This window comes from Oncorhynchus tshawytscha, linkage group LG15, assembly GCF_018296145.1.
Source record: "Oncorhynchus tshawytscha isolate Ot180627B linkage group LG15, Otsh_v2.0, whole genome shotgun sequence".
Classification (NCBI taxonomy): Eukaryota; Metazoa; Chordata; class Actinopteri; order Salmoniformes; family Salmonidae; genus Oncorhynchus; species Oncorhynchus tshawytscha.
The window spans coordinates 30,930,618-30,944,114 of NC_056443.1; the positions used below are offsets into that span (position 1 = coordinate 30,930,618).

At 45.0% G+C, this 13,497-nt stretch overlaps 1 protein-coding gene across 3 annotated transcripts in view; it reads right to left on the reverse strand.

The window, feature by feature from the left end:
• The window catches only part of LOC112239867 (VPS10 domain-containing receptor SorCS2-like), a 450,420-nt gene that overhangs the window by 232,264 nt on the left and 204,659 nt on the right, over positions 1-13,497 (reverse strand). For all 3 annotated transcript variants that reach the window (XM_042298460.1, XM_042298459.1, XM_042298458.1), the window contains exon 3: positions 12,258-12,357. In XM_042298460.1, the coding sequence (XP_042154394.1) occupies positions 12,258-12,357 (100 nt within the window). The remainder of the gene's footprint in view (positions 1-12,257; positions 12,358-13,497) is intronic.

Consider the following 13,497-nt stretch of genomic DNA (forward strand, 5'->3'; position numbering starts at 1 on the left):
GCTCTATTCTGTGGGGAGGCTCTAGGCTAGCCTCTAGCATCTAGTCTTTAGTCTCTAGTCTGTAGTGTCAAGCCTCTAGCCTTTAGGCTCTAAACTCTAGCCTCCTAGCTCTGGTCTGTAGAATCTAGGCTCTAGAATGTAGTCTCTAGGCTCTAGGCACTAAACTCTAGCCTCCTAGCTCTAGTCTGTAGAATCTAGGCTCTAGAATGTAGGCTCTAGGCTAGCCTCTAGCATCTAGTCTTTAGTCTCTAGTCTGTAGTGTCAAGCCTCTAGCCTCTAGCCTCTAGTATATAGGCTCTATTCTCTAGGCAGTAGCTTCTATTCTCCAGACTCTAGCATCTAGTTTCTAGACTCTAGTCTCTATTCTCTATCCGCCAGGCTCTATACTCTAGTGTCTAGGCTCTATTCTCTAGGGAGGCTCTAGGCTCTATTCTCTATCCTCCAGGCTCTATAGTCTAGTGTCTAGGCTCTATTCTCTAACTCCAGCCTCTATTCAATATTCTCTAGTGTCTAGGCTCTATTCTCTAGTGTCTGGGCTCTATTCTCTAACTCCAGCCTCTATTCTCTAGTGTCTGGGCTCTATTCTCTAACTCCAGCCTCTATTCTCTAGTGTCTGGGCTCTATTCTCTAACTCCAGCCTCTATTCTCTAGTGTCTGGGCTCTATTCTCTAACTCCAGCCTCTATTCTCTAGTGTCTAGGCTCTATTCTCTAACTCCAGCCTCTATTCTCTAGTGTCTAGGCTCTAACTCCAGCCTCTATTCTCTAGTGTCTGGGCTCTATTCTCTAACTCCAGCCTCTATTCTCTAGTGTCTGTGCTCTATTCTCTAACTCCAGCCTCTATTCTCTAGTGTCTGGGCTCTATTCTCTAACTCCAGCCTCTATTCTCTAGTGTCTAGGCTCTATTCTCTAACTCCAGCCTCTATTCTCTAGTGTCTAGGCTCTAGGCTCTAACTCCAGCCTCTATTCTCTAGTGTCTGGGCTCTATTCTCTAACTCCAGCCTCTATTCTCTAGTGTCTGGGCTCTATTCTCTAACTCCATCCTCTATTCTCTAGTGTCTGGGCTCTATTCTCTAACTCCAGCCTCTATTCTCTAGTGTCTGGGCTCTATTCTCTAACTCCAGCCTATATTCTCTAGTGTCTGGGCTCTATTCTCTAACTCCAGCCTCTATTCTCTAGTGTCTGGGCTCTATTCTCTAACTCCAGCCTCTATTCTCTAGTGTCTGGGCTCTATTCTCTAACTCCAGCCTATATTCTCTAGTGTCTGGGCTCTATTCTCTAACTCCAGCCTCTATTCTCTAGTGTCTAGGCTCTATTATCTAACTCCAGCCTCTATTCTCTAGTGTCTGGGCTCGATTCTCTAACTCCAGACTCTATTCTCTAGTGTCTAGGCTCTATTCTCTAACTCCAGCCTCTATTCTCTAGTGTCTAGGCTCTATTCTCTAACTCCAGCCTCTATTCTCTAGTGTATGGGCTCTATTCTCTAACTCCAGCCTCTATTCTCTAGTGTCTGGGCTCTATTCTCTAACTCCAGCCTCTATTCTCTAGTGTCTAGGCTCTAGGCTCTAACTCCAGCCTCTATTCTCTAGTGTCTGGTCTCTATTCTCTAACTGCAGCCTCTATTCTCTAGTGTCTGGGCTCTATTCTCTAACTCCAGCCTCTATTCTCTAGTGTCTGGGCTCTATTCTCTAACTCCAGCCTCTATTCTCTAGTGTCTAGGCTCTAGGCTCTAACTCCAGCCTCTATTCTCTAGTGTCTGGGCTCTATTCTCTAACGCCGGGCTCTATTCTCTAACTCCAGCCTCTATTCTCTAGTGTCTGGGCTCTATTCTCTAACTCCAGCCTCTATTCTCTAGTGTCTGGGCTCTATTCTCTAACTCCAGCCTCTATTCTCTAGTGTCTGGGCTCTATTCTCTAACTCCAGCCTCTATTCTCTAGTGTCTGGGCTCTAATCTCTAACTCCATCCTCTATTCTCTAGTGTCTGGGCTCTATTCTCTAACTCCAGCCTCTATTCTCTAGTGTCTAGGCTCTATTCTCTAGGGAGGCTCTAGGCTCTATTCTCTATCCTCCAGGCTCTATAGTCTAGTGTCTAGGCTCTATTCTCTAACTCCAGCCTCTATTCAATATTCTCTAGTGTCTAGGCTCTATTCTCTAGTGTCTGGGCTCTATTCTCTAACTCCAGCCTCTATTCTCTAGTGTCTGGGATCTATTCTCGAACTCCAGCCTCTATTCTCTAGTGTCTGGGCTCTATTCTCTAACTCCAGCCTCTATTCTCTAGTGTCTGGGCTCTATTCTCTAACTCCAGCCTCTATTCTCTAGTGTCTAGGCTCTATTCTCTAACTCCAGCCTCTATTCTCTAGTGTCTAGGCTCTAGGCTCTAACTCCAGCCTCTATTCTCTAGTGTCTGGGCTCTATTCTCTAACTCCAGCCTCTATTCTCTAGTGTCTGTGCTCTATTCTCTAACTCCAGCCTCTATTCTCTAGTGTCTGGGCTCTATTCTCTAACTCCAGTCTCTATTCTCTAGTGTCTAGGCTCTATTCTCTAACTCCAGCCTCTATTCTCTAGTGTCTAGGCTCTAGGCTCTAACTCCAGCCTCTATTCTCTAGTGTCTGGGCTCTATTCTCTAACTCCAGCCTCTATTCTCTAGTGTCTGGGCTCTATTCTCTAACTCCATCCTCTATTCTCTAGTGTCTGGGCTCTATTCTCTAACTCCAGCCTCTATTCTCTAGTGTCTGGGCTCTATTCTCTAACTCCAGCCTATATTCTCTAGTGTCTGGGCTCTATTCTCTAACTCCAGCCTCTATTCTCTAGTGTCTGGGCTCTATTCTCTAACTCCGGGCTCTATTCTCTAACTCCAGCCTCTATTCTCTAGTGTCTGGGCTCTATTCTCTAACTCCAGCCTCTATTCTCTAGTGTCTGGGCTCTATTCTCTAACTCCAGCCTCTATTCTCTAGTGTCTGGGCTCTAATCTCTAACTCCATCCTCTATTCTCTAGTGTCTGGGCTCTATTCTCTAACTCCAGCCTCTATTCTCTAGTGTCTAGGCTCTAGGCTCTAACTCCAGCCTCTATTCTCTAGTGTCTGGGCTCTATTCTCTAACTCCAGCCTCTATTCTCTAGTGTCTGGGCTCTATTCTCTAACTCCAGCCTCTATTCTCTAGTGTCTGGGCTCTATTCTCTAACTCCAGCCTCTATTCTCTAGTGTCTGGGCTCTATTCTCTAACTCCAGCCTCTATTCTCTAGTGTCTGGGCTCTATTCTCTAACTCCAGCCTCTATTCTCTAGTGTCTGGGCTCTATTCTCTAACTCCAGCCTCTATTCTCTAGTGTCTGGGCTCTATTCTCTAACTCCAGCCTCTATTCTCTAGTGTCTGGGCTCTAGGCTCTAACTCCAGCCTCGCTGCAATGCAAGAAAATCCCCCAAAATATACATTTTCTAGATTGAGATCTTGGGTTTTCATCACTTCTCCTTTCTTACCCTCACTTTTTCACTCTCTCCACTCTCCCTTTTCTCTCAACTCCCAAGCCATAGAATTAGGAAAAGATAAGTGAAAAATCGAGAGATGGAGACAGAGAAGGGGATCGAGGCACAGAGAAACAGAGAGAGAGAGAGAGAGAGAGAGAGAGAGAGAGAGAGAGAGAGAGAAAAGTTTTGAGTTTGTATAGATCACATAATTATCCTCAGGCTGGCCGCTGGCTGCCTCACTGAACTGAGCTGTGCTGAGGAGGGGAGGGGTGGGGGAGGGGGTAGTGGATGAGGCAGTAGGACTGGCTTTGGGGGAGAATCTCTATCGATCTATTCATTCGCCGTCATTATTTGTCTGCCTGCCTGTCTGCCTGTCTGCCTGCCTGCCTGTCTGCCTATCTGTCTGCCTGCCTGTCTGCCTGCCTGTCTGCCTATCTGTCTGCCTGGAAACACAACAAGCTGAGGATTTCCCATCCATCCCTCATAGCAACAATGTTACAGCACAGCCATTGTAACACAGTAGACTGGAGAGAGATAGGAATATACAGCATTACTGCAGGATACTGTGCAATGGAGTCTGCATCACTGTAGCTAAAGCACTTTGACTGTTTCTGTTTATTGTTTAGTTATTTAGTATTCTATCCCCTCCCTCTTTCCCCTTTTAGAGTATTTGCTGTCTCAGGTACACAACAGGACGGTCTCCCCCCTCATGCCTCTTTCTCCCCCCGTATCGGATCAGCAACTAGGGGCTTTAGGGTCACCTTACTGAACTGCCCTCTCCCTACTTATCCACACACACACACACACACACACACACACACACACACACACACGCGCGCGCGCACACACACGCACACACACAAACACACACCCCTTTCTCCTCCACTTCCTCCCAGTCACGATCAATCAATTCATGGTGTCTGGCTCAGGGTCTCACTGCAGCAGTTAGCAAGGAAGAGGAGGGAGAGGAGAGGAGGAGGGAAGGAGGAGGGAGATGAAGAGAGCATCATAAAAATAGTCTCTATTGTGATGTTAATATTTATGGCAGTGTTAGTGCAGGATGGAAGACCCTATAGATCAGAAGGGTGGCATTTGTCACATAGGGAGAAATGGCAGGAGGAGAAATGGAGGGGAGGAGAGGAGGGAGAGAGGAGGAGAGGGGAAGAGCAGGGGGAGAGGATGAGGAGAGGATGAGGAGAGGATGAGGAGAGGGAGAGAGCAGGGGGAGAGGATGAGGAGACGGGGAGAGGATAAGGAGAGGATGAGGAGAGGGGGAGAGGATGAGGAGAGGATAAGGAGAGGATGAGGAGAGGATGAGAGGATGAGGAGAGGATGAGGAGAGGGGAAGAGCAGGGGAGAGGATGAGGAGAGGATGAGGAGAGAGGGAGAGCAGGGGGAGAGGATGAGGAGACGGGGAGAGGATAAGGAGAGGATGTGAAGAGAGGGAGAGGATGAGGAGAGGATGGGGAGAGGGGGAGGAGAGGAGAGGGGGAGAGGATGAGGAGAGGAGGAGGAGAGGGGGGGGGAGAGGATGAGGAGAGGATGAGGAGAGGGGGAGGGATGAGGAGAGGAGGAGGAGAGGGGGAGAGGATGAGGAGAGGATGAGGAGAGCAGGAGGAGAGGATGTGGAGAGGAGGGGGAGGGATGTAGAGAGGAGGAGAGCAGGGGGAGAGGAGGGGGAGAGGGGTGGAGAGGGGGAGAGGATGAGGAAAGTAGGAGGAGAGGATGAGGAGAGCAGGAGGAGAGGGGGAGAGCAGGGGGAGAGGAGGAGAAGGGGAGAGGACCTAGTTGATGATCCCTGCTTCAGTCTCTAGCCTCTAGCTTCTAGCTTCTAGCCTCTAGTTTCAAAGGAGAACTGGAACATGCTGTCGTACACATCGATCCAGAGCATCCAAAACATGCTCAACAGGTGACATGTCTGGTGAGTATGCAGGCCATGGAAGAACTGGGACATTTTCAGCTACCAATTGTGTACAGATCCTTGCGACAGGGGGCTGTGCATTATCATGCTGAAACATGAGGTGATGGCAGCAGATGAATGGCATGACAACGGGCCTCAGGATCTCGTCACGGTATCTCTGTGCATTCAAATTGCCATCGATAAAATGCAATTGTGTATGTTGTTCATGCCTGTCCATACCATAACCCCACCGCCACCATGTGGCACTCTGTTCACAATGTTGACATCAGCAAACCGCTCACCCACACAACACCATACAAGTTGTCTGCAGTTATGAGGCCAGTTGGTCGTACTGCCAAATTCTCTAAATCGATGTTGGTAGAGAGAGAAATTAACATTCAGTTCTCTGGCAACAGCTCTGGTGGACATTGCTGCAGTCAGCATGTCAATTCTACACTCTCTCAAAATTGGAGACTTCTGTGGCATTGTGTTGTGTGACAAAACTGCACATTTTAGAGGGGCCTTTTATTGTCCCCAGCACAAGGTGGACCTGTGTAATGATCCTGCTGTTTAATCAGCTTCTTGATATGCCATATCTGTCAGGTAGATGGATTATCTTGACAAAGGAGAAATGCTCACTAACAGGGATGTAAATACATTTTTTGCACAAAATTTGAGAGAGATAAGCTTTTTGTACGAATGGAACATTTCTGGGATCTTTTATTTCAGCTCATGAAACCCAGGGACCAAGATGTTACATGTTGCATTTATATATTTGTTCAGTATAGTATCATAACAAAGCCCTCTACATCCCATTAGAGATTTCAAAGTGCTAGTTTTAATATAATTACCAGTCTGTTTAAGCTGGGGTTAAAGGCCTGTCAGCCTGTTACAGTCAAGGCAACCAGCTCTCCAAAACTGAAAGGCTATGGTTCAATTTGGCCACTCGCTTTAATCTGCTTGGGATTGTTATAAAGCGATTGGCCGATGGTTATTTTTAGAAGCTAAGGCTAATATTGGAGAACTGGGCCAAAATTAGTGTGTTATGTCAAACTTAATAAATGTAGCTAACAACCACAGCAGCTTTTCATAGACACACAACTGACTGAATGGATCGAATACCTCTGGTTATTTTTAGAAGCTAAGGCTAATATTGGAGAACTGGGCCAAAATTTGTGTGTTCTGTCAAACTTAATCAATGTAACAAACGGCCACAGCAGCTTTTCATAGACGCACAAGGAAGGAATCAATCAAACAGCACTTGATCATATAACATTTGGTCGAACATAACTTGAGCTAAATGGATCACTCATTGTAGTAAGGCACGCAATGGCATAATAATGTAACTGCAATAATCAGCATTCTCTCCCTACCTACCACCAGATAGCACTGTGAGCCTATCCCCCGTCTATGAGCCAATGGTATATTCCCCTGTATTGATCTGTGAGAGAATCTAGTTCAGGTCAATCTATTTATCCCTGTCATGGGACTATGTGTGGCACAGTGTTGATTACAGAGTCCCCAACACACCGCGGGACACGGACACACACACACACACACACACACACACACACACACACACATAGTCGCCTACCTCAGATACAAGTTAAATAGATCAATACATTACCAGGCCTTTAGGTCCCACCATGGACAGGACAAACCTGATCATGGGTTTCACACTGTATCATCATCTGAATTCATTGAGCGTTAGCTACTGTAGCTAGCAATCAGGTCTATGGAGTTGTAGATGTGGTATCTTACTGTATTTGGTAGTGTTACTCATTCTTATACGGAAGAAAATGTAGCATTAAGACCTGGGTATATTAGGTTTCCAGAATAATTCCAGAATCATTCCAGAATCATTCCAGATTCATTCCAGATTCATTCCAGAATCATTTCAAAATCATTCCAGGTTCATTACAGAATCATTCCAGATTCATTCCAGAATCATTTCAGAATCATTCCAGGTTCATTACAGAATCATTCCAGATTCATTCCAGAATCATTCCAGAATCATTCCAGAATCATTCCAGAGCCTCTGGATTGGGGATTCCAGCTCTTGGGATAGGCTAGTAGTAAAATGATCAAGATAATTCTAGTTCTACACTATAACATAGGATGGAGCAGTCATGAAGAACCAACTGTTCTCTGTTTGACATACAGGCCCAGGCTCACAGAGGTTTAACATAGCTTTTGATACGTCCGGACATGTATGGAGAATCCCCATAGCCGTCAATAGCCTTGAACCAGTAATCATCTAGTAAGATTTAGCTATACCCTAGCATCTGACTGATCTCAGTTCACTGTTCCCCATGCTCCCCTGCCTCTTTATCTCTCCCAGAGCAGGTCCCAGACCAGTGACTGTAGGCCTGAGATGAAAGCATTGCTGATTCTCTATGTCCATAGGCCACAGCTGTGACTTCATAGGAATGGAAGGATGGAAGGGGATTGGATAAGGAACAGAAACAAGGGATTGGTTGGGTCTCCTTTGGGTCACCTCATGGGTTTAGCGGGTGCAGTTTACAGCCTTCAGATGTAAAACTATGTTCTATATTCATGTCTACGGTCATCAGCCGCTTCACGGTTGTAGAACCTCACATTTTCTAGTTTAAAAAACGATATAACAAATATAGGCATATTTTTAAGGCCCATAACTACATATAACTTTATCTGCCACAACGATATAGGCTATGCTCAAAAGGGATTCCCTTCCAAGTAAATGTATAGCCAAGAAGTTCTGGATTAGTATATATTTCAACAAGGGTTTTGTCAGTAGAAAGGAATTAAATATGAAATAAGCTAGTTACTCTCCACAGCACTGGGCAAATAGGGGGAAGAAACTCCAAACACTCTCTCAGTTAATTTTCTCTATCTGCCTAGAAGGTCAAATGCCATTAAAATGTGTCTCCTTTCACTGCTTTTGAACAGATTCCACCATAATTTTCTTCATAATTGCCTGCGCGGCTCCTCTACCGTGAGATAATGCTGGACAAAGGAGGAAAATGTATTTTAGAGGAAAATTAACCAATTTTAAAAAATGGTCTTCCTTCCATTAAAGTTTTCTATCGAGTCGAGGAATTACAATAGAGAGAGTCAGACAGCAATCTGGCCAGGCATAATCAGCCTGCTATTTGACTGTCCATCATAGAAAACTATATGATACTGTCTGTCCAAATGAAAGGAGACTGTTTCCTCTCAAGGCCAGTCTCAATTTCTGTATCTTTCTGTCTCTGACACTTCTTCCTTTCACTTCCTCTCACCCCCCCCTCCCTCCTTCACTCCCTCACTCTCTCATCCCCCTCCCTCCCTCCCTCCCTCCCTCACTCTCTCACCCTCCCTCCCTCCCTCCCTCACTCTCTCACCCCCTCCATCACTCTCTCACCCCCCCTCTCTCTACCCCTCTCTTGCCCTCTATCCATCCATGTCTCTCTCTCATGCCTCTCTCGCTCTCTCTCTACCCCTCCATCTCTCTCTCTACCTCTCCATCTCTCTCTCTACCCCTCCAGCTCTCTCTCTCTCACCCTCCATCTCTCTCTCTCTCACCCTCCCTCTCTCTCTCTCTCTCTCTCTCTCTCTCTCTCTCTCACACCCACACCCACACCTCAGTGTGTGAATAGAGGTCTCCCTCTACAAGGTTATCTTCAGGCAGTAAAACTCTCTCATCTTCTCTGTCAGTTCTCTGAGGATGGGGGTTTATCATTCACGCAAGGCTGGGCCAGTCACACGTCCACCACACCACCTAAAAGAAGCTTCCCGTACTGGATCAATGACCTGTCATCCAGCCGATGTTAACAAAACCTGTCTACCTCCACAGAATTGACGGATACTGTTCATTTCAACCTAGCCTGAGGGGAACCCAAATCTGACCTGGAATCAAATAGTATGTGTTTTCTTTCAAGTACTTGCTTGATTTAACATGCCTGGCAAAATCAAGCTGGGAGGATGGTCCCAAAAGTGCAAAACCCCACCCAACTGGTACTCAAGGCAGGTTCAAGAAAATGCTTATTTGAAGGATTGTAAATACATTTGAACCCAGGTCTGACCCAAATACACATCTAGAGGCAGTCTACAATGTCCGTGGTATCCTTCTCTACTGACACCAAGCTTCACAGTATCAACTACAGACTAATGTTACATCTGCAAGTCTATTTAGAGGCTATTTAGAGGATTTGTGTGTTGAAAAGATTATTTCACAAGTCCTCAACTGGCAGCTTCATTAATAACCTCTTAGGGCTAGGGGGCAGTGTTCGGAAGTTCGGACGAATGACGTGCCCAAAGTAAACTGCCTGTTACTCAGGCCCAGAAGCTAGGATATGCATATCATTGGTAGCATTGGATAGAAAACACTCTAAAGTTTCTAAAACTGTTAAAAGCTTTTGAGGTCACAGGCCATTTCAATGCGAGTCTATGGGATATACAAATAAATAGCTCCCAGATTGCAGTTTCTAGGGCTTCCACTAGATGTCAACAGTCTTTAGAAAATGTTTCAGGCTTGTTTTTTTTTTTAAACGAATGAGTAGTTGTAGTTTTTCCAAGGTGTCTTGTTGGTGCGTGAATGAGGTGCGCTCTTCTCTTTATCTTCCCTATTGAACATACTATTCTCGGTCTTAAATGTAATTGTTTATTTAGATATTCAAGTACCATAGTATTAATTCCAAACATCGTTTGATTTGTTTGGACAAACTTTACCGGTAACTTTTTGGATTTGTTTGTATGCATGTTGAACGAGTGGATTACTGAAATCAAAGGCGCCAACTAAACAGACTTTTTTGGATATAAATTAGGACTTTATCGAACAAAACAACCATTCATTGTGTAGCTGGGACCCTTGGGATTGCAAACAGAGGAAGATCTTCAAAGGTAAGTGATTTATTTTCTCGCTATTTGGGATTTTGTGACGCCTGTGCTGGTTTGAAAAAGTATTTTGATGTGGGGCGCTGTCCTCAGATAATCGCATGGTGTGCTTTTGCCGCAAAGCCTTTTTGAAATCTGACAACGCAGTTGGATTAACAAGTTAAGTTAGAAGTTGAGATTTAAAACGATGTAAGACGATGTATGTTCAATGTTTAATATTACAATTTTGTCATTTGAATTTGGCGCGCTCCAGCTTCACCGGATGTTGTCCATTTTGATCCAGATAGCGGGAGGTTCATTAAATAGTACCCACAAAAAAAAACAGCCTCAATGTCAACAGTGAAGAGGCGACTCCGGGATGCTGGCCATCTAGGCAGAGTTGCAAAGAAAAAGCCATTTCTCAGACTGGCCAATAAAAAGAAAAGATTAAGATGGCAAAAGAACAGAGACACTGGAAAGAGGAACTCTGCCTTGAAGGCCAGCATCCCAGAGTCGCCTCTTCACTGTTGACGTTGATACTGGTGTTTTGCGGGTACTATTTAATGAAGCTGCCAGTTCAGGACTTGTGAGGCGTCTGCTTCTCTGCTTCTCAAACTAGACACTCTAATGTACTTGTCCTCTTGCTCAGTTGTGCACCGGGGCCACTCCTCTTTCTATTCTGGTTAGAGACAGTTTGCGCTGTTCTGTGAAGGGAGTAGTACACAGTGTTGTACGAGATCTTCAGTTTCTTGGCAATTTCTCGCACAGAATAGCCTTCATTTCTCAGAACAAGAATAAACTGATGAGTTTCAGAAGAAAGGTCTTTGTTTCCATTTTGAGCCTGTAATCAAACCCACAAATGCTGATGCTCCAGATACTCAACTAGTCTAATGAAGGCCAGTTTTTTACTTTAATCAGAACAACAGTTTTCAGCTGTACTAACATAATTGCAAAAGGCTTTTCCAATGATCAATTAGCCTTTTAAAATTATAAACTTGGATTAGCTAACACAACGTGCCATTGGAACACAGGAATGATAGTTGCTGATAATGGGCTTCTGTACACCTATGTAGATATTCCATTACAAATCTGCCGTTTCCAGCTACAACAGACATTTACAACATTAACAATGTCTGCACTGTATCTCTGATCAATTTTATGTTATTTTAATGGTCAAAAAAAGTGACCCCAAACTTTTGAACGGTAGTGTACATCATGGCAACATACACATGGCATGCAAGCACTTTCAGATGCACACACACACGTACACACGTACACACACACGTACACACACACACACACACGCACGTGTACGCACGCACGCACGCACGCACGCACGCACACACACACACACACACACACACACACACACACACACACACACACACACACACACACACACACACACACACACACACACACACACACACACACACACACACTGCCACACCTACAGTAGTGGTTGGTCTTTCACTAAGAGGAATCCCCTCATGCTAACCCTGGGGTGTGTTTGAATACCAAGCTGAGCCATACTTCCTATTACCAGTCTGTCAGAAGACAGACACTCACAGTCAGGACCCCAGAGACATTAATCTCCCCCTGTCCACTCAGCTCTCTGTCTCTCAGTCAGTCTCTCTCTCTCTCTCTCTCTCTCTCGCTCAAGGAAATTATGATGACTGTATTCCCAGGCAATTAACCGCTACCGATGTCTCGCCCCCAATCATTGTGAAAACGTGTGTATTTGCGTGAGCATGACCCTGGAGGATGAGTCAGTGAGTCCCAGCTGAATTTGGGAATTAGTGGCATGGAGGGTATGGACGATTCACTTTGTCTAATCTTCTCAATCTCTTATTGATTAAAGCCCCAGGCCCAGGGGATAACATCAGCTGATTGGACGAGCTGCCACGGCGGGCGGAACAGGGAAATGAGAAGCAGGTTCAATCAAATCTCTCATCCTGACGTAATCTTTAAGAGTGAGTGCCCTCACTTTCTCCTAAACTTTGTGTTTCATAAACTCTGTCACCAAGCTTTCCCAAAGCACCTGAGTGTTATACCACCTCCTACCTTTTTCTTGTTGGTGGGGCAGATATAGAAGTTAGAGACCACGATGGTTGTACCAGGCATCAGGTTGAGCTTTGTGTAGGTGGTGCCATAGTCACTGGATCTGAAGAGAAACAGAGAAACAGAGAAACAGAGAAACAGAGAGAGGTGAATATCCTGGGTCTGAGGGAATGACAGGTTTTACGGAATCGAGTCAAAATACAAAAGCAATCATTCTTTCTTTACAGCCATTTCAGTTTTTTATTACCATTCTCCCTTCCTGTACTCCTAAACCTGAAGCATTACAGGTTCACATATTGAAACTGACGGCCAGAGTTGACAGAACAGGATTACATATTTGAAAAGGCCCAGAAAACCTCAACTGGCCTTAATCTGCCTTACTGCTCCCGACGGCATCGTATTAATTCTCTCTTTACCGTATTAGCTCTCTCTTTACCGTATTAGCTCTCTCTTTACCGTATTAGCTCTCTCTTTACCGTATTAGCTCTCACTTTACCGTATTAGCTCTCTCTTTACCGTATTAGCTCTCTCTTTACCGTATTAGCTCTCTCTTTACCGTATTAGCTCTCACTTTACCGTATTAGCTCTCTCTTTACCGTATTAGCTCTCACTTTACCGTATTAGCTCTCTCTTTACCGTATTAGCTCTCTCTTTACCGTATTAGCTCTCTCTTTACCGTATTAGCTCTCACTTTACCGTATTAGCTCTCACTTTACCGTATTAGCTCTCACTTTACCGTATTAGCTCTCACTTTACCGTATTAGCTCTCACTTTACCGTATTAGCTCTCTCTTTACCGTATTAGCTCTCTCTTTACCGTATTAGCTCTCACTTTACCGTATTAGCTCTCTCTTTACCGTATTAGCTCTCTCTTTACCGTATTAGCTCTCACTTTACCGTATTAGCTCTCACTTTACCGTATTAGCTCTATCTTTACCGTATCAGCCCCCTTTACCGTATTCGTTCTCTCTTTACCGTATTAGCTCTCTCTTTACCGTATTCGTTCTCTCTTTACCGTATTAGCTCTCTTTACCGTTTTAGCTCTCTTTACCGTATTAGCTCTCACTTTACCGTATTAGCTCTCTCTTTACCGTATTAGCTCTCTCTTTACCGTATTAGCTCTCTCTTTACCGTATTAGCTCTCACTTTACCGTATTAGCTCTCTCTTTACCGTATTAGCTCTCTCCTACCGTATTAGCGGCATAGCACTGCCCAGCTCGACCCCCTGGTGTGGTTAAGAGTGA